We start from the raw sequence: 26,371 nt of genomic DNA, 5'->3' as shown, positions 1-26,371 counted from the left end.
AAAAATATAAAAAAAAACAGTATTAAAAAAAGTAATAATAAAATAAAAATATGGATTTTCAAAATCGTGTCACTCGCAATGTTTTAAAATGTAATATCCGGGTTATTAAATTATAAACATAATGTGTAAAATCAAAAAATGTTGCATATTATCAAAACATATATCGAGGCCTTACTGACAGAATGCATTAAGTCATTAAAACAAGTTCCGAGATAATCGCATTTAAAGCTTTTTTAATTCTTTCAACGCATTATTTCTCCCACAATTTTATTTTATTTGAATTTTTCAAAGCTTTGAAACAGTATTTTTTTATTGAAGGCAAATCAAAAATATTGAAATCAACATCCAGCACCTATATTAAAAAAATATTTGAAATATATAAAGACTGTTGACTTAATGCATTCTGTCAGTATAGCCTCGATATAATGTACATTTAATGATAATTTTATCTCTGTTGACTACGTTTTTTATCGGTATCGCCTCATTATCGTTTTATTGATAAATTTATGTTTATTACACGAGAGACAGCAAGTTGGCGACTTCGTAGAAATGGAGGCTTCCGATCTCAAAAAGAAAGTTGTAAGAGTGAAAAATAAAAAACTTACGAAACGAGTCAAAAAAGTTTTAGAGGTAAGTTAGATATAATTTGACAGATATTTTAGCAGAGATAGGGGAGATAGAAGTATGATCTGTCAGGGCCCCGATATCAATGGGAAGTTAATATTTATTTTCAATTTTATCAACGCAGTAAAATTAAATTTATGTATGAAAAGCAGAATATCCATACATTTTTTTCTTCCAAACATGTTCTATTATAGGTTACCGACGAAGATACTATAAGTGTTCATGCAAACATACTCATTTTCGTACACAAATATGGGTTTTCTTTATAGACAGTCGAAGATAACTTTGTCAACTTCCCATTGTAATCAGGGCCCTGGTACATACGTTTAAATTTTAAGCACCAATTCCCTTGTCGGAAAATTAATTCATATCAAAGTGGGTGCGACTCAAATTCATATATTTGTGTTATTTGAAAATCACATAACTTAGTCTAAAAAAAAAAGACTTAGTTTTTCTTACTTACACGTCAGTAGTCGCTTTATACCTACATTGTATCATTTTCATTTCTGCGTGCAAAGAAATATTTGTGTTTTTATGATGTACCCAATTATCATTTCATTTTAATAAATTTGTTTTTTTTAAACAAGATGTAAATAACTTACTACTAGAAAATGCGAATAAAGTTGGAATAGAGTGGGGTTCAAACCTCAGACCTCTGATCAGCGAGTTAGCAACACTAGCAACGGGGCCACAACCCGATTCCTAACCCTATATTTAAATATCTATTTTTTAATTATTTTTTTTATAAAAAAGAAAATATTTGCGTTCTTATGATTTACCCAAATGTTTAATTTTGAGGGCCATTTTCAACGAGTTGTAAATAAATCACTATTAGAAAATGGGAATCAAGTTGGGGTAGAGTGGGATTCGAACCACGGACCTTTGTTCCGTGAGTCCGAGACTCTAGCCACAGGGCCACAACCCGATTCAAAATGAATATTTTTTTCAATCAATTGATGTTTTTCAGTTCATTAATCAGTTAAACCCATGTTAAATCAGCGATTGACAGGTTATAAGACCTGTAAACGCCTAAACTTCCACTTTTCCATCTCTACCTTGTTTGTTCTGTAGAGTTTGTAAAATAAACAGACATCTGGTTACGAATTTCTACTATTTAATAGTTTAGTCTCATTTTTAATAATAAAATATTATTTGATTATACAGTACATTTTATTTAAACAGTCATTAGTGTTAGCTAAATATGCAGTTATTAAAATAAAACCTATAATACCCAAATTATTAAAAATAGAAAATCACGATAATTGGAGGTACACGATAAGACGGAAATAAAAATTGATAGCATTACGATGTACCAGATCGAATAAAAAATATGAGTTCATACAAAATACTTAAACTGGTACCGAAAAGTATGTAAAAAAAGACAGATATTTAATATTGATTACATATATTTACGGCTCAAAATTAGACAGCAGAGAGACTATCACTCCCTCTCACTTCTGTTCAATGTACTTCATAGTTCTAACGCTCCTATATACCTGCGTGAAAATTTTCAGCGCTTATCAGTTCATGGTTTACCTCTTCGTTCTAATTCTCAAGGCACTCTTAATACCCATCCACAATTCCTCTTTCTTCTCTAACTCATATAGTGTCCATGCGGCTCGACTGTGGAATCATCTCCCATCCACCATCAAAGATGTTACTACATTATCTCTGTTTAAATCACGTCAGAAGAAACATCTCCTTTCTCTTCCTTAATCTCTCTTCTTTTCCTCTTTTTTTTCATTTTCCCCATAGAGTAATAGTTTTGATTTGGGGTAATTTATAAATAAATACGTTTATTTATATTTTTAGTAACTTGAATTATAAAAATAAAATTATTATTTTATGATTTGGTTGAAGGAAATTGCCATTTGGACATAAGCCCGCCAATGTACAAATAACAGCATGTGAAAAAAAATCAATAAATAAATATATTTTAGCAATGCCCAGTAATTAAAATATCTTTGCATTTATTTTTATTGTGAACTTTTTACCGCTTTTACAAAAACAAAAAAAATATTACATCTAAACATAACACGAATAGAAAAACGTTTATCAATATAAACTAAAAATTAAAACTAGTATCAACTCATGAAATTTTTTTCTTTTAAGCTTTTTAAAGTATTTTTAACCTGGTTTTGCTAGGGAATTTGAATTAAAAATAACGAAGAAAAATACTAGTAGAAAAACGTTTATCAATATGAACTAAAAATTGAAACTAGTATCAACTTATGATATTTTTTCTTTTAAGCGTATTTTTAACATGGTTTTGTTAGGGAATTTACATAAAAAATAATGAAGAAAATAGAATTGAATCACCGCATGTGTTGGTAACTATTGTAATTATAGGTGGATATTTAAAAAAAAAAACAAATACACACAGGTAAATAGTATTTCTCAGATATATTTTTTATTTCCACAATCTTCAAAAATCGTAAGTAAGAACTGCTGAAAATGGGGGTGAAAAGACTCATTCCAAGAGCGGGAAATGGCGTTCCGTGGCACGGCGGCGGCACGGAGCGCACGCGCGACGCGCGACGGCGCGACACGGCGCGCAATCAATAGCCGTAGAACTAGACTAGTTGGCAGGCATCTGCCTATGGGGTGACATAGCCAGCATGCAGCCGCCCCCGAGAAAGGTAACCATTTCCTTCTTATTTCTCGAATTGGATTCATTCGAGAAAACCATAAGTGCCATTACAGTTTTCCGCCCACATTTACACACCAGTTCATGTTATATGTTTCGCAAAGCAACTGCTATATGCGATTAAACTATTACAGTTTCATTGATTGAGAAATATTTGTATTATCTGCACGTGACTGAAATACAAACGATTTTTAGATATTCTTAAAATTTATTAAAAAATATGCGTGTTTGTTTTGTGTTTCTTGTTAATTTGTTTTATTGCTCTGTTATTTAGGTTGTTTCTTAAATGCACCGCGCTCATACCTAAAGAAATTACATTCTTTAGTAATATAATCGTACGTTTGTGGTTCTAAAAACAATGTGAAATAGTTTAAAACGTGCAAAGTTAATCGGTTGTGAACTTTTGACTTATTATTAATTCATATTACACTTTGGTTTGACCATTTAAATTCTGATACACATTTACAACATGGCGCTCTCCTTAAAACATTTTTCACCTAACGCCCAACTGAATGAAAAGGTGCGAGATTACATTTTATTAGAAAACAGTTTACAAAGAATGAAACGTCTTTTTTATTGCTATGAATTAATCAATTGTTTGTTTATTTCTTTGATATTTTAATACTTGTTTTCAGGTTGAACTTAATTTACTTTTACATCTCAATCTTACAACTTTTCGAAGGAAATATTTTACCGAAATTAAGCAGGATTATGAAATAAAAAATTAAGAATCAACAATTCAGTTTACAACTTTATAAATTTGAAGCAACATTATCAAATCGAAGTGTGCATAAAAAAATATAAAAATAACTGTTTATAATAAAATTTCACTGTATTGAAGCACCATTCAGTATAAGGAATTATAGTGAATTAATATTATTACGTTACTTTTCGAGTAATTAAAATATCGAATATTAAATAATTTAACAAAAAAGTTCACATGATAAAATATTAAAGTGTTAATGTCATAATGCAGTTTTATAATAATAGTATGTACTGTACTATGTTTTTGTAATAAATATTTGATAAACAGGGTAACTATGCGAAATTCCTGAAAAATCTGCACAGCGAGCAGGTCGCAAAACTACAAGCCAAGAACCAACACGAATGCGAACTGCTCGAAGATATTCGTCAATTTACCATCAAAAGATCGGCCATAGAAAAGTCTTATTCTGAGGTAAGTTACATAGCATTGCATTACTTATTCTAACTTTTATTTTTTTTTAAACGTTTTAACGTATTTTTGAGATGTTTTCCAATTTTTATACCATGAAGAAGTATAAAAATTGAATTATTTTTTTGCCTAGTATGTGAAATAATTTGATCAGATAATTCCCTTCACATCACTTAAGGTTTTAGCTCTTTTACTTCCCACAAGTCAACAGATTGAAGAGTTAAGGAAATGTGGATGTTTGAATATAGGCAGAACGGTGAATGTCATACAGTGTATAAAGTGGCTGCTTAAACCAGCCAATAACAGTTCTTAAGCCCTGTTCATAAGCCTAGACTTCCATATTTCCATCTCAAAAATGTTCTTAATTTCTGTTATAATGTGTTAATCTTTCTCACATTTTGAATTGCGAGTATACCTAAAATGAAAAACCAAGAAATAATAGATTATTTATGATATTTCAGGCTCTGTTGAAGATCTCCTCAGCATATTTGAACAAAAAGATTCCAAACATACCAGACTTAAAAGTCGATGGAGGCGAAGAAAAATGGTAAGAATCTCTTTACTTCGAATAATTATAACACAATTATTGTGATAACAAATATTTTTTTAAAATCAACACTGGTATCGAAAATACCAATGAAAATAAATATTTTGAATAAAATTTAGCTTGAACTATGAAATGTTACAATCAAGATATGATCGACGCATTTAACGAATATGAATCGTAAAATGTTTCATGGTATAGTGAAGTGGGTGGTTATATTCTCTTTTTTTTTTATTTAAGCGAATGTATCTGCCTAATTTGTAAAATATTTTGTCCATAATTATGTAAATCTTTATCACCTATTTCTTGTTGGCGTTTTCAAATATAAGAAACATTTTAAATATTTATTTGTACAGTCTTGGGCATCAACAACTAATTGCTAAAAGGTATTTTTATCCACGAGAGTTCGGTTACAATGCGTTTGAACACCACTAAATAATGTCGGTGACGATGTGATGATGATGGTGGTGAAGTTGGTAAATATATTGAAAATCATACATTGGTGAAGTTGAACCAAAGTTGTTAACGATACTGATAATTATTTTGAAGATATTTTAATTATGATGCTGGAGACGATGTCGGTGACGATATTAGTGACGATATTAGTAATTATTTTGAAGACATTGATGACAATGCCAGAGACAATGTGGGTGACGATGTTGGTGATATTTTTCTAGGAATATGTGGAGTGTGTGGCGGACCGTGCTGGAGGAGAATGAGAAGCTGGCCAGGGCTAGGTTGGCTGCAGTGGAGGTGTTCCAACAGCAGATAGCTGACGAAGCCAAAGCCCTGAGAGCCCACAAGATGGCCACATCTAAAAAGGTTTTACTCAATATTTTTTTAATGTTTTTGATATTTTTCACAAATTTGAACAAATTAATTAACGGATTGTCTAATGTTTTTGTGAAAGTGTTGGCAGTTACAAGGCTATTGGTTCGTTATCCGCCGATTTAAGTAATCACGTATACATAGTGTATAACAGTCACCAATTCTTATTTAAACATCTATATATTTTTAATATTTTGCTATATAGGATAAATACATTTGAACGCGGGATTCTAAATATTTCCCCCGTTGCGTGGTCTGTTGCTTTTTATAAATAAAATAGAACGGAAACATTAACTGATATGAGTTAGATTCTTTCGAGTTAGAAAACGCCTGAAAACATTTTCAGTTTTTAGTGCTTATTTTTAGACAAGTTTTAAAATCAACTATTCCTTAAACTGTAGTTAAATTTGGTGCAATATTTACAAATAAGGATAAATAAACTTTGTTACCAATTACGTATAGGGATAACCTAGATTATTTAATAATAATTACAAATTACGTATATAAAATTTCAGTCACAACAATCCGTTGTGCATGTTTACTGATAATATTTTAAACGTGAAATTTGGTGTATAATGTACTGCAATTTTACGCTTATTGCAGCGTACCTCGATCATATGTTGTTACTTGAAGATGAGATAGCCAGGGCTATGCTTTAGGTGGCAGTCCAGGGATAATGGACTACAAAATAATGCTGTCCAAAAATACCTCCATTAATAAATACGTATTTTATGTCTCCATTCCAGGAATCTTTATTTAAATTGATTAAACTAAATTTCATTAATTACTTTAAAATAAAATAATCTCAAGTATCAAAGTTGCACCGAATCATCTTTACAAATACTAATCTTGTCTAATCTTCTGTGAATGTGTAGCCACTTAGAAATGATTAACGAAATTATTTGACTACCTAAGTTATAATACATTTTTCATGCGAAAATGGCACTGTAAAACAAATTGTACAACTCCGCCTTATAATTTTACTAACTTCTCGATTTTTTGTAAATTGTAAATATTTTTTCAGTGTTCTGATCAGCTTATGTTTGTACACAAGGAATTGCAAACTTGTGTTCAGGACGTAGATAAAACTAAGAAACTCTACTTCGATGAGGAACATTCAGCTCACGATGTAAGGGACAAAGCTAAAGACATCGAAGAGAAGTAAGTATTTTTCCACGATCTTGCACAATCACACGTACAATAATATACTTGTATTTCACGTATTATCGCAAAACATTTTAATTGCGGAAATAAAATACAAAATCAAAACATGTGATATGTAAATAATATGGAACTATAAATATACATATTTTATTTGCGAACCGTATTTCAATACTTTTAGAGCGATTATGTGATATATCGTATTAATAATACTCAGTTATGAGGAAATAACAAAAGATGAATAATGTCGTCGTTTTGATGTTGAAAAGACCCGAGTGAGAATTATTTTACGTATCTTCTGTAACAAATGGTTTTATAACGTTTTCTTTTGAAATTTGTTGTACCTGTATCCGGTAGTTAATAATTTCCAAAGATAACGTTAACCTAGCCGAATAATGCCGGAAAGATTTATTTTTTGTTACCTAGTCAACTCAAGTCATTTTTCTCTAAACTAAAACGTTGTGACTTTTTTCTTTTCACCACCCAGACGACGATCTATCTTCCTAACTGCGGTTACTGAATCTAACCGGCCCAGATCTGGACTCATGGAAATTGTAATTATAGTTCAATATTTCGGCTTAGTAGCTGAAGAGTTGAAACAGAACTATATTAAAAATAATTTGAAAAATGAAGTTAAAGAATAAAAGTTATCCAGTGTATTATGAAAATATATATTACCAGTGAAATAAATGAGTGTGATGAACAAAGTGAAAATAAATTCTTATATATAATTATTTTATTTCCTAATATTTAATTATGAGTAGCAAATAATCAACACTGTGTATCTAATTAAAACAATATAATCACATTTACACGTATTTTCATAATATTGTAAATTATTTTTACCAAGTTATGTTTTCAATGAAATTCTTTATTGCGTTTGTATTTCTTCATAAATATATGTAAAATAAGTATCTCCTATGGCGTTGTTTTTTTTCCATGTAATCTAGTATTATAAGTATTGTTTTTAAGTATGATTGAAATTGTAATTTTTATCTTCTAATGATTTTTCTTTCAGTACGACTAGCGTTATCAAAATATCTTATCTATTTTACAATTTACAATCTAATTATCGGGTATAGAAAAGGTCTATTTTTTTTCTATTACAATGTAATATTTGCCTACACTAAGCCATCTGATAAACTCGTAATTCTAATGTTTGAAATAATCATATGAATACTGAATAATATTCTAATAGTGACTCAAAATATTCCAGCTTAACGCCTACTTAATTTGACTTCGGCAATCGTCATAACACTGAAAAAAAGTATCTAAATTTGATGAAAGTACATATAATCGAATTAAAAACAACTAAGAACAAAATAAATAAACCGAAATAAAAATATTAAAAAAGGATTTAAACAAGATAGGTAAAAAAAAACTTTAAGATCATCAAACATGTTATATAATTCGGTAGTCAGATGGCAGAAGGGACCATCTGTAATTTTCAAAAATGTTCAGGAGAGCTGAAATACGTCTGAATTACAAGACTTTAATCCACAGTTAAAGTATTTTAGTGTCGCTTTTTAATAATAAATTACCTTTCTAAATGACGCTGTTTTTTTAATTTTTTTTCTGCGTGTATTCACTAAAATTTTAATCAAAACTTTTGAAAACTTAAACATAGACAAAAATACAGGTGTTCCCCTCTGCCATCTGACTACCGAAATATCGAAGGTACTCTTTACAACGTATTTTTACTTGAGTCATTAAAGTTGTATATCACCATTTGCGATGGCAGATATTCTATATTTTTAAAATTTTATTTAATCCATCTATAATTTCATGTTTGAAAATACCAGTAAAATATTAATAGCATAATACTTTACGGTGGTTTTATTTGAACGTTAATCTGAATTGCCTAAAATAATTTTAGCGTCAAACTATTATTCTGGCATTTGAATTGTTCGTGCTTTTGCGATGTGATACTCCGACTGATTGCTTATAAACTTGTGCATAAAACTTTGCGGGAAGGTATAAATTTCAAGCATAAACAGCCACATACGGATTTTTTAAAGGCTACGAAATGAACTTTTGGCTCTACGACTGAGCTCTTAAGACGTGATTTGGTGTTAACGGGTGATCACGTTTGCAGACTCAAAAAGAAAAAAGGATCATTCTTCCAGTCTATAACATCTCTGCAAAAGAATAGCGCCAAAGTATCATCGAGACGAGACGCACTAGAAGAAAAGTCCACTGGGGCGAGGAATGATTACCTGCTAAGTCTCGCTGCCGCGAATGCCCACCAGGTAAATTGAATTTTCGCATTTTATTCATTTAATTTTAAAACGAATAATTTTTTAATCTTTTAAGAAAAAAATATAGAAATTAGTTAATTAATTAACAAAAGGTTTAATTGATTACATATTATAAAATTTGCTATTTATTGAATCTTCTAAGAGCAACTTGTGTTTTTATGCCCCAATGTCCAGGAAGTGTAGATTAGTCGATTTGTTAAACAACTTGGAATTCTTTGGGATAGATCTTCCGGCTTTTCGTAGATCTCTTCGCCACTAAAACAGTGTGGGTTCGAGATGGAGTGGCATGGTTTAGGTCGAAGTCTGTTTATCGTTTTTATTAATATATTGTCTATCATTATTTTATTGCGCTTATTTTTCTTTGCTTCATAGTTTTAAGTTCGTTTTGTCCAGTTTCATTTATATATGTTTCTTAAATACATTAATGTAAAATACATTTTTTAAAAGCCCCTGTCAATGTCCAAAGTTATAAGTGTTTTACATTATTCATTAGATAGAAACTCTAATAATCAATTTATAAGTGAGCAAATTAAAAAGTCAGTTATGATAAAATATCCAAGGTTAAAAAATATCATTAAAAAAATATTAGGCAGGTATTTATTTGCTTTTAAATTTGGATTACCGAGTTAGAAATAAATTTAAATGAAATAATAAATATTGAATGCTGAATTATTTGTGCTGAATGGTACCAATGACAATACTGTTTTAGTCCGGGGTTTCATAAAAAAAATGTGTTCGTACCGAGTAATCTACAATTACATCGTAAATATAAAAAAAGTAACTTACTTTGGCATAAATATTGATTTACCCACAAAGGAAAAATAATATTATACTATTGTTATATTTATATTATATTTCTTGATAAAACTCCAAAGTTACTGATTTTGATAAAAATACTAAAAAATCTTTGGTAAAGTTTTGCTTTGTTTAGTTTGACAACGAGCAGTTTCACTATTTTTTTAAATATAAATTGTACACGAATAAGATCTCCGACAAATAACAGCATGTCGTTAATGACGCTACGCATATTTATTTTAGTACAGTAGAACTCCAAATATCTGAACTCCGATTATCTGAATCGCTTTCAGAATTTAAGAAAAAAAATAACACGGAAACGTACTGCGATTCGCAAAATAACGACTTGGCTGCCCGAAAACGGATGGTGATAGTCAAACAGCTTACTTTGACCGATATGCTCAGCAAGCAATGCAAGCAAGCATACTGTACTAATGTACAGCACTTGTAACTACGCTTGCCATATAAAATTATTGCCCTTTCATTTAATTGATTAAAAGCTCATTTTTCATTTACAATATTATTTATTTAAATTTTTAACACACACCCTTTTTTCGGAAAAAAACTATTTATCCGAATTTTCGATTATCCGAATAGGGTCCGGTCCCAATTGATTCGGATAGTTGGAGTTCTACTGTACTTACAATATTATGTCTGATTTGGTAGGAAATATAAATATTTACATTAAAGCACTTTCAGGTGTGGATTTTTATACCAAAGTGGGCAGTAAAATAAGGAATTAATTTATTTTACGAACCGTACCAGTTCGGAAGAAAAGCATGAAATTTGATAGTTAAATTTTCTTGAATGTGACGAAATGATTGGACAACTCAAAAAACTCATTTTAATAGAAGAGTAGTTATAAACGCGCTCGCACTATCAGTAAACTAATATGCATTAGCAAAAACAAAGACACAACTTAGAGTTCACTCGCTTGCGCCATCTGATTTGAAATGTTTTCAGAAAAACAATGGCATTATTGTGCCACTATTATTTCTAGAATTTGAGTAAAACTTTTTTTTTGCTTTCAAGGCCACGTAAATATTACAAAGATATATTCCATTAATTGTCATTCAATATGTTTCCGCATCTAATGGTGAGTGGGGCACTATAATGGTACATCAATTGTAGTGCATCTTAATCACTATTGTTAGATGAAGGTAAGATAATGAGTCTTATGCTTTAAATTGTGCGGATACAAATTATAGTCAGGAAAATTACTGCGTAAGTAAATCAAACTTTGAAAAAACACGTAAATTTTAGACTTGAGCCTAATCCAGCCTATTACTCAGGTGCGATATGTAAAGTTTTAATACTCGTATTATGTTGAACCCATTTTAAAAAAAGGCTATGAAAAAGCTTATACCACAACCAAGTTTCAAGCCAAAATAGAGGAGGTATTTAAACAATGCTCAGCCATCATTGGTAATACTGAGAATTTCGTAGTTTCGTAATTGGTAGAAACCAGAAAGTATTTATTCTTTACGGGCTTGCCGAAATTCGATGAGGTCAGTAGTATCGTATGGAAGCGCTCCAAATTACGATTTTTGTGAAAAACTCAATGATTTAAAATAAAGTATTTAAAATTTCATAAAATTTACCAATAGAGTAATAAATTTGAATAAATAGTAAATTTGTTTGCGAATATCCCTGTAGAAGATGATAAAAAGTTTTTTGTAGAACTTTTATGTAACTTTGAATTAAATAATGCTATTGTCAAAGAGATAAGTAGAGTTTGTGACGTTTGGACTATGCAAAATTATTTTGAATTTCATGGAAATATATACAATACAATCAACGGGTTCACCATCGTTGCCAATCTTAGCAGACAAGTTTTTGAATAATCTCGAAGATAAGTTATTAAATTCTAGTAATCTTTTTATAAAATCGTGCGTGTTTAAATTGTTCAAATATTATGTTGATTACATTTTTTGTCTGATAGGCAATTAGTTTCCTTTTTTGCCCATATCAATACACTGCACAAACACATTCAAATTACTTCGGAAAATAATGAGGATAATTCCTTTAATTCCTAGATCGTTCAATCAAAGTTATAAATAATAAATCGGAATTGAATATTTAGCGTAAACCTACACATACTGACATTGCATCACTCTTCGTTAAACTGATTAGTTAATATTCACCGTAGTAATTGTAAATTGTCACCACGGGGTAAATATTATAAAATCAATCGCTTAAAAAAATTAACATATTAGCGCGTTAATAGAAAAAAAAAATTCACAAAAAATACCAGTATTCTGGAAATGAGTCCTGCAAGAAAATTCTATTCACAGGTTCAACTTCTTTAACTATGAGTAAACTATAAACCCCTAATATTTAATCTAATCCAACCAATTCTATACACACAACAATTTAGGAAAAATTCTTGACAACTCCAATTCAAAAATAGGTTTTTTACTAAAAAGGGTGTATATAAAATGCATGTAAAGGTTGTAATAGTAAATATCGCAATTCCCCGTCAAGGGTGCCATAAGTGAAAAAAAGATGTGTTTTGATTCAAGTATGACATTAATAAGAATTTGGAACGTGGTAGTCTATGACAAACTCCCAAAACTAAAAAGTTCATGATTCATACTATTCATAATTCATAATTCGTAAATTTTAAATATCAATGTATATGTTCCATATTAAATAGAACTTAATATTCTGTTCATATTGTATTTTATAACATTATGTACCTAGCTGCTTTAAACCTTTAACAGCATTTCTTTAGCTTATTTTAAAAAAAAAGGAAAAAAAAAAATGAACACATGTACATTATTATATATTTTTTTTTTTTTTAAACCAACTTAACTTCTAAACACAGTTCTATATTGTATTACTTTATATTGTATTTTTAAAAATTTATGTTGTTAATACACTCATCTTTTTATTTTTATACCAACTATACTTCTTAACACTGTTCCTATATTTTATTTCTTTTTATTGTATTAAAAAAAAAAAATGTTGTTTTTATACTCATCTTCTTTTTTTATACCAACTTTACTTCTTAACACTGTTCTATCTTTTGTTACTTTATATTGTATTTTTTAAATTTAATGTTGTTTATATACTTATATTGTATATAACTTTCATGTACGTAAAAGCCTTATGGGCGTGAAAAGTCAGTAAAATAAAAAAAAATAAAAAATAATAATTATTGCATACGGAGTCATTCCAACATGTTATTTATTTATTTTGTTCATTAACGCCCAAAAGGCATTTCCAAAAAATAAAAATGAAATATATGCCAACATACTAAATAATAAACAGAAGATACAGAAAAAAATTATGAAATTAGTTAAAAAGGATATGATAAAAAGTTTTACAAAGTAAAAAAAAAAAAAAAAACAATAATAACAAAGGTATCCAAAAAAAAACAGTAAGCATATAAACAAAAAATGTAAAGATATAAGCTTATGAAATAAATTCTGTAAAGCAAACACTAAATAAAGTGTTACGGTAAGCAAGAAAGACATTTTTAAGTTAAGTTAATAAACAAACAAGCATATATTATCACGAAAAAATAAGAAATAAAATAATCATAATGTATTCATTAAGTGTCAAAATCAACAGTAATTAAATATTTATTTATTTATGATCTATATACTCCCAGAGGGCTTTTACATGACAAATGTAAAAATAAAATTAAAGAGTTTTATGGTATGACAAGTTCATATGTAGGCACTTAAATAATAAACTGAACATTATTTTTAATTAAAAAATAATGTTCCAGCTCCATGAAATTATTATACACAATAAATAAAATTTTATTTTTAACATTTACTCTACAAAAACTTACAATTTCAAATACTTTTTTACGTATTTGGCTTGTATTGCGCCAGTAAAAAACCCTGCTCCTCGAATCTTGTCCTAGAACCGTTATTTCCTCGTGGACCTGCAAGGCTGCATGGGCGCCATGGAAGCTGCCGTGTACGAGAGGGTGGCCGAGTACTTGACGCTGATGGGACGCACGGAACTCCTCACCTGCTCGGCCACGCAGCACTCCTTCGGCAAGATTCGGGACCAAGCCCAACAGCTGACACGGGAGTATAACCTGCAATGCTGCTACCTCTATTATCCAGTACTCAAACAACACATACAGGTATAATATTCTATTTGTTCTTTTACAGTTTTAAGTCATTAAAAAAATATGTACCTTCATATAAAAAAACAAGGTACAATAAAACTCCCCGGATTGTTAAGTGGTGGATTTGATTGTTTTTGAAATAATATTGTCAATCTGAATCACTTCAAAAACTTACTTAAACATGACCAACTCTATTTAAATTTATTGCAACAGAGATAAAAAACATTTTTGAGAATGGAATATGGGAGTATAGGCATTTACAGGGCTTATGACCTATCATTGGCTGGTTTAAGTGGCCACTTTACACGCACTGTGTAACATTCACTATTCTGCGTATGTTTGAACATCCACATTTCCTCAACTCTTCCATCTGTTGACTTTTGTAAAGTTAAAGAGCTGAAACCTATATCATGTGGGTGAGATTCATCCGGCTGAACCAATTCACCTATTTGGCAACGCCTGAAAACCCCTGTAAATGCCTAGACTCCCATACTCCCATATTCCCTTCTCAAAAATGTTTTCTCTCTCTGTTGCAATAAATTTAAATATAAACGAGATTAAACTAGGGAGAGAATCAAGCCAGTCTGCAAGCATTTGAACATCATCAGCAGACAAGCATCAAAACATTGTTGAATGACCAACTCTCTTTGTTTCCTGATAACGATAGAGACATTTGGTAACCCGGGTGATTGAAGTTCGGATAAACGGAGTTCTACTGTCATTTCTTCATTCTATGTAATTCTATAATGGAAGATAATAATTTATAAATGCAGATGAAATTGTATCGATGAATAAAAAAAAAATCATATTTATTTATGTACTTACTCGTATGTATCTTCATGTCAGCCTCGTTATGTAATGGTCAGCGCGTTTGCCTACCATGCTAGAGGTCTCGGGTTCGATTCCCAACATGGTTGATATGAAATATTTCTTTGAAAGGGTGTTCTTACATTATAATATATCATTGTCCCTGGACTGGTACCTGAAGTATAAGACTGAATGGTTCTAGACCCTATTTACAAAATGTAGGTATTTTATAGTTGATAACATTTACATTTTTCAGTCAACTTTTTCAGACATAATTTATTCTTTGATTTCTCCGAAATCAATAGAATCATAATAATAATCTATATCGCTTATTCGCAGTACGAGTTCGAGGCCTGCGATAACGATCCGGTAGACCACGTTACGACGGACCACGACAGTGCCGCCGCGACGCTTAGCAGCGAAGCGCGACGCTGGGCGACGCGCATCGCGCGCGACAACAACTCCGTGCGGGAGGGGACGCGGAGGATGCAAGTGCTTATAGCCCTTAGGGACGCCGGGCAAAAGGTACACATTTTTTTTTTTAAACTAACCATAACATATTTATTGGAATGAGTTTTTGACAAACTATAATGTGGAAGAAAAAGTATATTATGGTACATAAAATTAAACGTATCTCGGCGTTATTATAATCAAGGTTTTACGCTTCCAAAACATGTGAAGTACTAAAGAGTAAAACCACCCTTTCAACAAATCGACCGCGTTCAGTACTAAGGTTTTAAACCACAATAGGGAAATATCACGTACTACGAATACCGATAAAAATATCTGAAATGGATTTCGAATAACTATTTGTATTTTCAAAATCAATTTGGATATTGTGGAAAAATGTATCATACATAACTTTAAAAAAAAAATGTAAATAATTATGTCGTTAGAAAAACGCGACATGTTTGGCATTGTTGACGTCGTGTGACGTCAAGATTCGTGACGATGTTTCATAAAAATTAGAATGGTTTGGAACAAAGTTGAAAATGAACATGCATCGTGACGTATTAGAGGCGTTGCCAATGCAATGACGGGAATGTATTTCTTAGATTCGTATTATTTTTAAAAATATATATTTTATTTATATTATTTTATTTTATTTTATTCAGAAAACATACAGTCATACAAAATAAGTATTAAAAACAACAATTTTTTTACATAAAAAGACCAATTAAGTTTTCATAAATTAAAAAAATATAAACATTAAATGAGACAAAAAAATAAATAAGAATTTTCAGTGAGAAAAGAATAATTGTTGACATTTGCGTTTTCCATGGAGGTAATAAATTAAAATAAATAAAAATACCGAATGTACACTCGGAGCGATCCACGCACACACATGAACGCACATATAAAACATTCACAAACATATACATTACATGCGGCACATATACATATCATAAACCACTCAAGATGCACATTCAGCAACTATCCCAAATAATCGACCCCATGAAGAAATTTTCTGTACAAATGCAACGTGCAGTTAAAAATGTCTACATCAATACTGAGTCCGTTATAATATATCCCCATTTTTACAAGGAAAAAGCGGTTTCATAATTTCAAATGCGCTGTAAACCATGTGTGTAGGTCTATATGCATTAAAACAAAAATAATTGAACTGCCAACATCTAATGACTCAAATTTTTTTTACCAAAATGGGACCAGCATAATTGGTTTAAAACTTATTGGAAACAATGGAACCGCATTTTTTATAATTGTGGTTTATAGCCTTTTTTTTAACACTGTTGAAATGTTTCACGTCGGCACTAAAACAATTCTCACTTTTTTCACTTGTATTTCACAGGCGGACCCCAATGACCCGAACGGACCTGATATAGAAACTAAGATAGACGAGATAAGACAGAATATCAGAAGGGCAGAGACATCTAAAGCGAAGGCAGAAGCTCGTATCGAATGCCTCAGAGCTGGAGGAGTCAGTGTGGATGAGATTGTACAAGAAGCCGAGGCGTTGTCAGTCCAGGACCTTCCCCGAAGCAGCAGCTCCCTCAGCGTCAGGACGGACGCATCAGGAATGGCCGTAAGTTGGCTCAAAATGTATTTATCATTATTCAGCTATGTTCAGTCATCATTTCCCTTTTCGCTTTTAATGATGCACACGGCGATGGATTGGTAAAGCAATCGAAACGTATCTCGATCATTTTTATTAGAACTCAAGAGGTTCCTGGTTTAACTCCCAACATGGACCTTTGATATGTGAGTCCAAAACTCTAGGCGTGGAACCACGACCCGATTCACTTTGTAGAAGATTATTGGCATAACCCTTTCACTCGTGAGATATTTTTCAAAATTTTCTTTATTCTCCTTTTTTTTGGACCATCTCTCCACTTCGGATACTGGAGCTATCATATTGAAAATGTGTTATTTTCTATGTGGCCAGTAACATGCACAATCGTTGTGGCCAGGATCTAACAGAATATGGAAGGCAATTTGAATTTTTGCTTGTACCCACACAAACGTGTTGGCCAGGAGCGAAAGGGATAAGGTTTTTTATGGTAGTTTGCAATTTTTTGAGCACTTTGAATCATAAAGAGGAAAATTTTACAAAAATTAAATCACGTTAATTCAAATTTGTATGATAAATATGCAAAAACTATAAAAATAATATTCGCTATTTCAATACAGGTCTTAAAAAATGTTTACTTCACCATTTGATTTGGGACTTTTAAACATTTAAATGAATTATTTGTAATAATACTCGGGGGTAGAGTACTAGCAAGGGTTTGCTTTTGACCTAAAGATTTTTAGCCGAAACCAAGTGAGGGTTTTGCAGGAGCCTTTACAGGCCACTGCAGATAAGATAACCTATACATTTTATACACGAATGTGATGTTTTATATCATAAAAGTATCCGCATCCCCGGGGGACCACTGGTTAAACTTGAAGATGTTAGAGCGCTTGCTCATACCCAATAGCCCGATACTTTAAGGACCTGGGCTTGGAAGGGCAGATTTAGCACTATGAGAGCACTCGCCCTCCACTCAGTAGGCAGGCTCTTCAAAGACCTAGGCATGGAGGGCGAGAATGAATTAAAGGGGACCTGTCACAACAGATCTACACAGGACGCAGATATGCCAGGAGCTTATATACACTGACCCCCATTTTTCAGAATAAGAACAAAAAAAGTTACAATTTCGTGTATTGTTTGTATTTGGATATATGTGTCTTTGAGTGTAAATGTTGAAGCTTACTGAGCTTTATTTTTCAGGACCAACCGAGCTCAGATTCTTTCTACGATAGTGATAACGCCGAAGGTGAAAATCCACCAGCAAAAGAACCAGAAGAAGAACCTGCGGACGAAGAAATGGATGGTAAGATTATTCCTTCTACAATCACAAATATGAATATGTTTTAATCTCTGCAGAGATACTCAACAAAATATTTTGAGTAGGTATTTGTAGACAGGTACTAGATTTAGCTTTCTACACATGTTATTAACAAAGAATTAGAAGGTGATAAGCGAAAATTGTTGCAACAGAGAGGAAAAACATATTTCAGAAGGGAATATGGTAAATGCTTAGAATCCCATATTCCCTTTTTGAAAATGTTTTCCCTCTCTGTTGCAACAAATTTAAATATGAACAACTCCCTTAGGAAAAAATCCAGCCAGTCGGCAAGAATTTGGACATACTTAAAACATTGTGATAAGAGAATACGAAAGTCGAGTCACTTCACACATTGAATAAAATTGACCATTCTGTATTCTGCCTGCAAACCTCTTGGTTTTTATAAAATAAAAGAGCCGAAGGCGTAAGTATAGCCTGTGAGCTCGCCAATACATGACAGATGACATTAACATAACCATAGAAAAACATAGCAGTTGAGCTCTCAGAAGCAAAGCAACGTGAATGCAGCAACGCTTGAACTACATGTCAATAATATTCTAATAATAAATAATATTATTTGGCCATACGGAACTTTAAAGCACACCTTGGTTTAATTACTAATAGTATTTTATCGGTTAGGTAGGTGTATTTAAAAAAAATGTTGCGTACCTGAAAAAAGCACAAATAATTATGTTTTTGTAAATGATGTCAGTAGCGACACTCAGAGAGTGGCTTTGTGACGTTTTGACATTTTTTATAAGAAATTCATGGCGTAGCCGAAATACTGTTATAAAAACGAGGATGTTTTTGTTGATTGACGTTAGCAGGCGCTACCCAGGGGCGAATTTGTGACGTGAGAAATTATTTAAAAAAAGAGATTCATGGCGTAGCCGAAATATTGTAATTAAAACGAGGATGTTTTTGTTGATTGACGTTAGCAGGCGCTACCCAGGGGCGAATTTGTGACGTGAGAAATTATTTAAAAAAAGAGATTCATGGCGTAGCCGAAATATTGTAATTAAAACGAGGATGTTTTTGTTGATTGACGTTAGCAGGCGCTACCCAGGGGCGACTTTGTGACGTGAGAAATTATTTAAAAAAAGAGATTTATGGCATGGCCGAAATATTGTAATTAAAACGAGGATGTTTTTGTTGATTGACGTTAGCAGGCGCTACCCAGGGGCGACTTCATGACGTGATGAAATTATTAATTTAAATATTTTTTTTCATTTTACATAGCGTAGCCGAGATAAGAAATTGCGTGGTGTTTCGAAATTTAACCGTGTAGGTAGCCGCCTAGTTACAATATTATTTTTGTATTTGTATAACTCCTGTTTTATAATGTTTATGTATTTATCGCTATAAGAATTAAACTAAAGATAGTTTTTACTTTTAATCGCTATCCCTTTTTTAAATTATGTTTGTAACACTCAGTAATATTTATTTTTCAAGTATTCAATGTTATTTTTGCATTTTAATTAATATTGTTAATATAAAGCGTATTTTTATTTATTCGAATTTACTAGACTGTTTTTATTACAAAAAATAAAAATGCATATTTCTCTATGTATTTTTCTGTTATAAACAATCTATTAAAATAATACACATCAAATTTCCATTGTCTGTTGATTTTATTTGCAATCTTCTTTTTTTTCGATGGTTAAAACTCTAGGAAATTCAAAGACAATAAAATTTTTACTGTCATATATTGGCGAGCTCACACGCTATACATAGCCCGAGCCGAATGTTGATGAAGGCGAATAACATTTTAATTTAGGGGTGTTAGAGTTACAGCTTTGCAAGACACAAAATGTGCGAAGACAGTTGATAATTTAGATTTACAATATTTTTACTCAGCTAAACAGGAGTAAAAAATGCAACTTAGACAAAAATAAACATCATCATCATCATTCCCTTTCCGCTACTAATGGTGCATAGGGAACTGTATTGGTACACCAATCGCAGCGTATCTTGATCATTTTTGTTACATGAAGGTAAGACGATCTGTCTCACGCTTCAGGTACCAGTCCAGGGACTATGAAATATTATAATGTAAGAACACCCTATTAAAGAAATATTCCATATCAACCATGTTGGGAATTGAACCCGAGACATCTTGCATGGTAGGCAAACACGCAGACCATTACACCACGAGACCGACGTGAAAAAAAAATGAAAAAACAATAAACCATGAAACTCATTTTTTGACTGAGGCTGTAATTTTTTGGTGTAAGGTCCTAATAAAGAAAAAAGATAAAAAATAAAATAAATTCATTCATAACCTTCATACTTTCAGGCATCTCATCATACATTTTCTCCTTTCTTTTATACATTAAAAAAATCTGTATTTAAAATTATAGGATTACTTTTATATTCTAATTTATGAATTTGATTCAATAAGAAAACTAACCACGGTGGTGAGCGGCTTAATTTTTTTTTTTTGTACAATATTGTTTTTTTTCCTTTTCATTTCTGATGGATAAAATTGGTTGTATTTTTCAGCCATGTTGGAAACCGAGCGACGGCACATCGAGCAGCTTACGGCGGGCTGGGAGGACCCAACCAGGGTGGACTGGGGGGCACAAGGCGGGGGAGGCGAAGCCTCCTCACCCGAGCCAGAGCAGGGCCCCACGTACAAGTGCACCGCCCTTTACTCCTATACGGTAAGACATAATACGCAAAGCCAGTCGCCAACGTCGATCAATATAATTGTTAACGAAAGTGACTTCAAAAATGTATATCCTTAAACTTCTACTAACACATAAACTGTAACATTACGGTGACAGAAATAATCAAGCTTTATAAAATAATAAAATTTTCTTTCATTCTAGAAAAAAATACTCGTTTTTGAGCGTTTGTGATAAAATATTTTTAAAAATTGGCCAGTTGAGTGTCATTAAAGTTTTTAAAATTTTTAGATGACCTAGTAACAAGCTTAATAAGCAATAAAATATCCAAAAACATTTAGAATGTGACTGACACTACTGAACCCCCACCTTCAAGTATTGGGTAGGTACATTGATATGAAACAAGGGGAAGCGTACGTCACGGTACACATATTTACGCACTAAAATGACATAGCTTCAGTATGACGTCATAGTTGAAGATAAAATTCTCCCGACCGACTACAAAGATACATTACCGATACCATCAAGTTTTGATGCAAGTACATCGATTTGTACCGACGGGTCTTGAACATCTCGATACGTTTATCTTCGCATTAAAAGTGTCAAAAATTTTACTCCATCGAGCAGTTTTTCCTTTAATTACAATTTTTTTAGATTTTTAATCGTTCAGAAGTTTGGATTTTTTTTTCTTAGAAGCCTATTAAAAATATGAGATAGAAATAAGTCGATTTTGAAGTCGAATTAAATTCTGACATAACTGTCAGTTTAGAAAACGAGCGCCTAGATGCAAAAAAATATGTCGCTAGATTCTGCCCTTTCAACATATAAGAGTATCTAGGCGTTCGAAAGTTTCCACTGTAAAAAATAAATTTAGTTTTTATGTTTATTCCATCTGTTTTACTATCTTTCTGAGAGGACGTATCGAGAGTTAGCCTTATAATAGCTCAATACTCCCTCAGTAGATAGACGATCGTTAAGCATCTCGTCTTGGCCATGGTCAAAAGTCATATAATTTCATGTTCAAGCGAGCATTTTTGCTTGTATTGGGATTTTTTGGAGTTTATAATCGCTTTGAAGTGGTCACTTTCTATAACAGAAGCCTATTTAAAATATAAATGAGAACTATTTTAAATGTTAATGAGGTAAAGAACACGGATTTTTTTTTGCGGTCGTTCGTTGGTTCGTTTCGATCATATGATGTCGATATGGCAAGTAGTTAGAACATAACGAAGAAGATACAGATAATGCAGAAGTTAAGTATACCGTCTTGATATGTACCGATGAATATAGCGTTCATAATTGAGGCCCTGGTTGAACAATACAGGTCAGTTTAAGACGATGTGGGATAATTTTAGTTATTTAATCAATGATATAACATGCCAGATCTCGTGGTACAATGGTAAAACGAATTAATTATTGGTTCGATTACCTGTGTAATCAGAATGTTTTTTTTTCTTAAGCCTGAGAGTTCTCATCTATAATGTACCACGGTTATTACCATAGAGTAATAACACGCCTCTGGCTAATAGAGTCGCTAATACGGATATAAACGATTATATAATTATTAACCACGAAGTTAGCTACATATGACAGCAATACTACGGGCCGTAGGTAATCGGGTCGAGAATTGCAAGCGGAAACCGAAACCGTCCGTGGCACGTTTTTTGATAAACTAAAAACCGAACCAAAAATTTGGAACGCTTTTGTTCTAGAGCTAAAAGGTTTCTGAATTATTACTCTGAGGTAATTAACTTATTTTTTAATTTTAATTATACGTTAGTAAAAATTACATTTTTTTTTTTTAATCAATTGTTCAATTGTGCAAACTTAAGAAAAGGTTTTGCTTTTGTTCAAATAGATCAGTCGTGATAAAATTATCAAAGGGATGTATTCAATGTTGAGTATCTAGTACTTGTAAATAAATATTTTTATATGCAAACGCTCTCAAAACATATTTATTAAAAACGTAACATTTTATGACAGGCTAGAAATCCCGATGAGCTGAGTATCATAGAAAGTGAACAACTTGAAGTGGTCGGAGAAGGCGACGGGGATGGTTGGTTACGTGCCAGGAACTATCGCGGAGAAGAAGGGTTCGTCCCGCACAACTATCTGGACGTGGAACGCGAGGGACAGGTGAGCCAGATTGTCTGCTTGTTTATAATAGTGCTCGCTATTAAGTTTCCAACGTAATCACGGCATAGGCAAAACTATGAGGATCATAGAAATAGTGTGATCAGTAACTCTGGTAAAGTTGGGAGTAAAAAATAAATGCTATAATTGCAATACATAAATTGCCTTTATGCATATGTATGTAAACTGCATCCAGGGTGTTCTTTAAACCCTGTCACATCCGAAACCACGATGACAGGATGAGCAAGAAGACGTATTGGCACATTAAAATACAATTTTAGAACCACTTAAATCTTAAAAAATAAAATATAGAAAAAAAACAAATGGTTGCTTACTTCTGCTGGGGAGTAACAAAGAGGGCGAGGGGGGAGTCTAATACACCGTCAACCGCACGGTCGCACCCCCCTCGCTTCTCCCCTGCAGAAGTAAGCAACCATTTGTTTTTTTTCAAATATTTTATTTTTTTTAAATTTCTTCGTTCTAATTATTTTTTTCAATATGGTAATATGTCTTCTTGCCTATACTGATCATCGTGGTTTCGGATGTGACAGGGTTTAAAGAACACCCCGTATAAAGTGTTTAAATAAATAAATGTGAACAGACAGTAACCTTCAAAATCATCAGTCACAATCAACAATCAGATCAGAAGCGAAGTTTCGTGACAAATTTCGCAATCATTCGTCTTATTTGTAAATTATCAATTAAATGATGGACCTGCATGAGATGTTCAGTTATTCGGTTAGCTTAAGAATAGTCAATCACCTATTTGAACGGATCATTTTTGTCATTTTTTGCATGTTCTCGACTATTTTTGAGGTCGAAGGACGTCCCGGTTGCTCGTCTTCAACTGACTTATTTCCCCTCTGGTCTGAAATATGTACCTCTCGTAGGATAGCTGAATACTAAAAATGTATTTGGATATCATTTTACGTCTAAACGAAAAGAACACTATTTGTAATTTTGCCTACGCCACTATTAGTGTTGGTCCAACTCAATTGCGGGCAATATGCCTCACTCCTGACTATACCTAGAACATCCCGTACGCTTTTTGTAGTTAGATATTATTATTATATAATGTAGCATATACAAGGGCTTCCGTACACCATTTATTCATTTGATCTAATCAGATTTCGGTTATCTGAAAATAATAAATAAATAAAAATAACAATCCTGCTTTGTTTATAAATTTATGTTACGTGTAAAGATTATATTTGAACACTTTGGCAAACATTAAACAATAACGTTATATAATAATCTTTAATTTGCAAAATAAGATGTCCGGATTTTAGCAATTCAAAATCTCTGCTGGTAATAATCGGTGCAAAAATGTACTTTGAATTACCTACTCTAAACATAATAAAAGTTTCCATGGAAAAGTTCTGGATTGAACTTTACGTTGCACGTAGATCATACATATTTCGAGTCAGTATTAAATTTAATATTATTTATAAGAATATTAAATATAATATTATTTATTAATTTACATGCTTACTGTTTATTACACATTTTTTGAGACATGTAAATCCCAACTCCATCGGACCGAAAGTCCTGTGTTATAATTATTTTGTAATATATTAATTTGTCTTTATATTTATTATTTGTGCACATTATACCTTATTTGTTAAATATCTTTATCTAACATATTCAGAATTCAAATAGAAAATAAGAAGAAAAATTATATAATTTCATAATTTTGAGAAAAGTCAAAGGCCCTAGTATAACTACCATTTAAAGCATTCTTGTACAAATTCCCTTTAAACTGACTTCAAAATGCATGTACAGTAACAGCTAAAATAACGTTTCCCAGCATTATAACATTGATAATTTATTTTAATTATATTTTTCGTCTAAATTGAAATAATTTAATTTTCCCGTGGACTTTTGTTGAATCTAGTGATCTTTAATATTGATTCAAACTATCCGAAACGGAAAGTTAAAATAGCCAAAATGCTATTTTGACTTCTCTTTTTCATTTAATAGCCCGGATTAAAAAAATATGGACGCATTTAATTTTTATGGGTTCATAAATGATAAAACTAAGAGTAACGTATATGTAAGTAATCGTATGTATCCAATATCGCTAATGCCATTTCGATTTTGGTCAATACGCACATACTAATAACCTACTTTATAAGATGTATGATTTTACTGAACTTAAGAATACATTTGAGCTTTATGAGTTGTATATAATATTATGCATTCGAGCATTCTAAAGACTGCTATTATGCGTACTCAAGATCACACGTATTCTTACGTTTAACACCTCTGCTCTGCTATGAATACCTATTAACTGTGCACGTGGAATATTTTGACGCTGCATTATAATTAACATGCTTTAAAAGTGTCTGTTTGCCTCCGACCCCATATTTAATAGTTTATGAGTTTTAACGAGGAATTTCAGTGGTTTTAAAAACATGTTTTAATTCTTGTATAATTGAGATTTAGACATACACTAAATGATATAAATGTTTTAATGAGCCCGACAAACCAAAATAGCGCTTCAAATTTTTTTTACCGGTTTTCATTACGATTTAAAGTCAGCTGTAGTAATTTTTCTACGTTATTTTAGAAACAAATTGGGTTCGCAGTTTGACGGCAATTATTACTACATTTCAAAAAAATACACAAAAGTAAATTTATTTTAGATTTTTCATACATTGTAAATTTTAAGACTTTCCCTCAATTACTGAAATCCCTCATTTCTTTCTCCCCTTCGAGTCGCATTCTACGTGGATATCTGTCAATATTCCTCGATATATTACTTTTGCAGGAGTTCGAATCCACAACGGAAACTAGTAACCAGGTCGGTGACTACTAGATTTTTCCAATTCGCTTGCTTTTGTTTCCATAGTCCAAACGATTTTAGATCTTTCGCCGGAATGCCGTCAATTTAATATTGTGAACACTGTATGTATAATTTACACTTGTACAATGCATATAAACACGATACACATTCATTAGTATAATGTAATCTGGTTGATCTAAAAATGTATTGCCAGCACTTGTAAATCTACACTACGATTGACTTGCTCAAAAATGAAATAAACTGGTTTACTCTATGCCAAAATCTTCAAACTTGTCGAGTTAACAAACTACTAGAAAGCGTACTACAGTAACAATAGGACTGTATTTTTTTACCGCGAATGTTAGTTTTAAAAATTATTAGAATCATTAAATTATTATCTCACAATTTCTATTGCTATTTTTAGTGAAAATCAGAAATGTACTTAGATTTTTGTAAAAAATTGCTAAAAAAACTATCGATTAAAACGTATGCCTATTGCGATAAAAATAATAATTTTGTAATTAATAAACGAGAAGTATTTTCAAAAA

General features: G+C 31.7%; 1 protein-coding gene across 3 annotated transcripts in view; it reads left to right on the top strand.

Moving 5' to 3' along the window:
* Positions 1-532: 532 nt before the first annotated feature.
* The window catches only part of nwk (FCH and double SH3 domains nervous wreck), a 40,334-nt gene continuing 14,495 nt past the window's right edge, over positions 533-26,371 (top strand). The window contains exons 1-13 of one of the 3 annotated variants that reach the window (XM_088236623.1): positions 3,210-3,263; positions 4,305-4,448; positions 4,907-4,992; positions 5,667-5,811; positions 6,842-6,978; positions 9,074-9,227; positions 13,909-14,136; positions 15,268-15,453; positions 16,739-16,972; positions 18,161-18,263; positions 20,781-20,941; positions 22,889-23,041; positions 25,809-25,841. In XM_088236623.1, coding sequence (XP_088092749.1) covers positions 3,243-3,263; positions 4,305-4,448; positions 4,907-4,992; positions 5,667-5,811; positions 6,842-6,978; positions 9,074-9,227; positions 13,909-14,136; positions 15,268-15,453; positions 16,739-16,972; positions 18,161-18,263; positions 20,781-20,941; positions 22,889-23,041; positions 25,809-25,841 — 1,785 coding nt within the window. In that variant the 5' untranslated portion in view covers positions 3,210-3,242. Of the gene's footprint in view, positions 631-3,209; positions 3,264-4,304; positions 4,449-4,906; positions 4,993-5,666; positions 5,812-6,841; positions 6,979-9,073; positions 9,228-13,908; positions 14,137-15,267; positions 15,454-16,738; positions 16,973-18,160; positions 18,264-20,780; positions 20,942-22,888; positions 23,042-25,808; positions 25,842-26,371 lie in introns of those variants that run through there. The other 2 variants (XM_088236613.1, XM_088236630.1) reach the window with 2 other exon arrangements.

The sequence above is a fragment of the Micrasema longulum genome, unplaced genomic scaffold (genome assembly GCF_059751315.1).
Source record: "Micrasema longulum isolate JH-2025_06_02 unplaced genomic scaffold, ASM5975131v1 h1tg000097l, whole genome shotgun sequence".
Lineage (NCBI taxonomy): Eukaryota > Metazoa > Arthropoda > Insecta > Trichoptera > Brachycentridae > Micrasema > Micrasema longulum.
Note: the sequence above shows the minus strand (reverse complement) of the source record. Positions and strands in the feature narration are given on the sequence as shown.